At 48.4% G+C, this 1,354-nt stretch overlaps 1 protein-coding gene across 1 annotated transcript; it reads right to left on the reverse strand.

The window, feature by feature from the left end:
* Positions 1-258: 258 nt before the first annotated feature.
* Positions 259-1,125, reverse strand: LOC113858087 (AT-hook motif nuclear-localized protein 23-like). The gene has a single exon (XM_027490542.1). The coding sequence runs from the start codon at positions 1,123-1,125 to the stop codon at positions 259-261; it is 867 nt and encodes a 288-aa protein (XP_027346343.1).
* Positions 1,126-1,354: the final 229 nt, after the last annotated feature.

The following is a 1,354-nucleotide window of genomic DNA, read 5'->3' on the forward strand; positions in this document are numbered from 1 at the left end:
CTACATAGTCATCATCATGTCCATTAATTAACAACAGATGAGAAAAAGAAGAAGAGGAAGCATATCATATAATTTATATATATGCAGTCCATGAATTTGCTGACCTTAGAAACATCCACTTTCAAACAATCCTCGATTAACATCTTCAGAAGTATATATATATATATATATATATATATATATATATATATATATCCAACGATGAAATCAGATTGATTGCAGTTTCAGAGGCATCATCACGTGAAAAAAGAAGAAAGCTCAAAAAGGTGGTGGACGTGAAGCTGAGTTTCCCGCCCAACCATCCACAGGTAACTGAACATTCTGCATATTAAGCGGCAAATTGAAGAAAGGAAGCCCCGAAGAAGGGTCAGGGAAAGGGTTACCATTATTCCCAACACCACCGCCACCGGAACCCTGAGACCCCGCCGCACCTGGTGGCTGAATCTGAAGCTGTTCCTCCTCATCCAACGGCAACCTCTCATACGCCACGTTCGTGAACGACGCCGCAATCACAATCACCGGCCCGGCCGCCGTTAACTCCCCCACCACACTCCCTCCGACCACCTGCCCCTGCCCGCCGGCAAGATATATCGTCAGACTCGTCGCCCCCGGAGGAGCCGGCGGCGGCAGGAACGAGCCCGACAACGAGAGTATCTCGAACCGTCCGTGGAGCGTGACGACAGCTCCCGCCGCCGCAGGCTGCCGGAGACTGACGTTGGTAACGGTGCCGCTGCCGCTGAGAATACAGATCCCGCGCTGGCGACGCCGCGCGTAGGTGGTGACGCAGTCGAACACGTCGGAGCCGCTTCCGACTTCGAGGATGTGAGCCCTTAGCGTGTTGGCGCTCTCTCTTGTTATGATCACCGGCGGCTTCGGCTTGTTCTTGGAGCCTGGTGGCCTGCCACGTGGACGCCGACCCACCACGTCACCGGGTCCACCCGAGCCTAGCTCCAGGCCTTGGCTTCGGTCATCGTCTTCGCCTGAAAACGGCGCCGCTCCGCGGTTCGGCGTTTCTTGGTCTTCCGAATCGGGGTGGTGCTGTTGCTGCTGTTGTTGCAAGTGCAAGTCTGGTCTGTGAAGGTTTTGAACAAAGCGTGAAGCGCTTCCTAAATCCAAACCAGCCATAGACACATCAAAGAAATAAAAAAAGGAGAGAGAAAGATATATAGATGGATATAACTATAAGGTGCAAAAATAAAAAACAAAAAAGATATATTAAAAGAGGAAAACAGAAAACAAGGGAAATGATTTTATTATATGTGGAGAAATATTGTTAATAAATAGTAGAGATTTTTAAAATTTTTGGATTAAGAACAGTGTGGGTTTGGGCTGCTTTTGTTTTTTGTTTATTTTA

The sequence above is a fragment of the Abrus precatorius genome, unplaced genomic scaffold, assembly GCF_003935025.1.
Source record: "Abrus precatorius isolate BTA unplaced genomic scaffold, Abrus_2018 Scaffold2, whole genome shotgun sequence".
In the NCBI taxonomy this organism is placed as follows: domain Eukaryota; kingdom Viridiplantae; phylum Streptophyta; class Magnoliopsida; order Fabales; family Fabaceae; genus Abrus; species Abrus precatorius.

What these genes read in the sequence shown, in the direction of transcription:
- LOC113858087 (XM_027490542.1), bottom strand. Translation starts at nt 1,125, where the DNA reads ATGGCTGGTTTGGATTTAGGAAGCGCTTCACGCTTTGTTCAAAACCTT.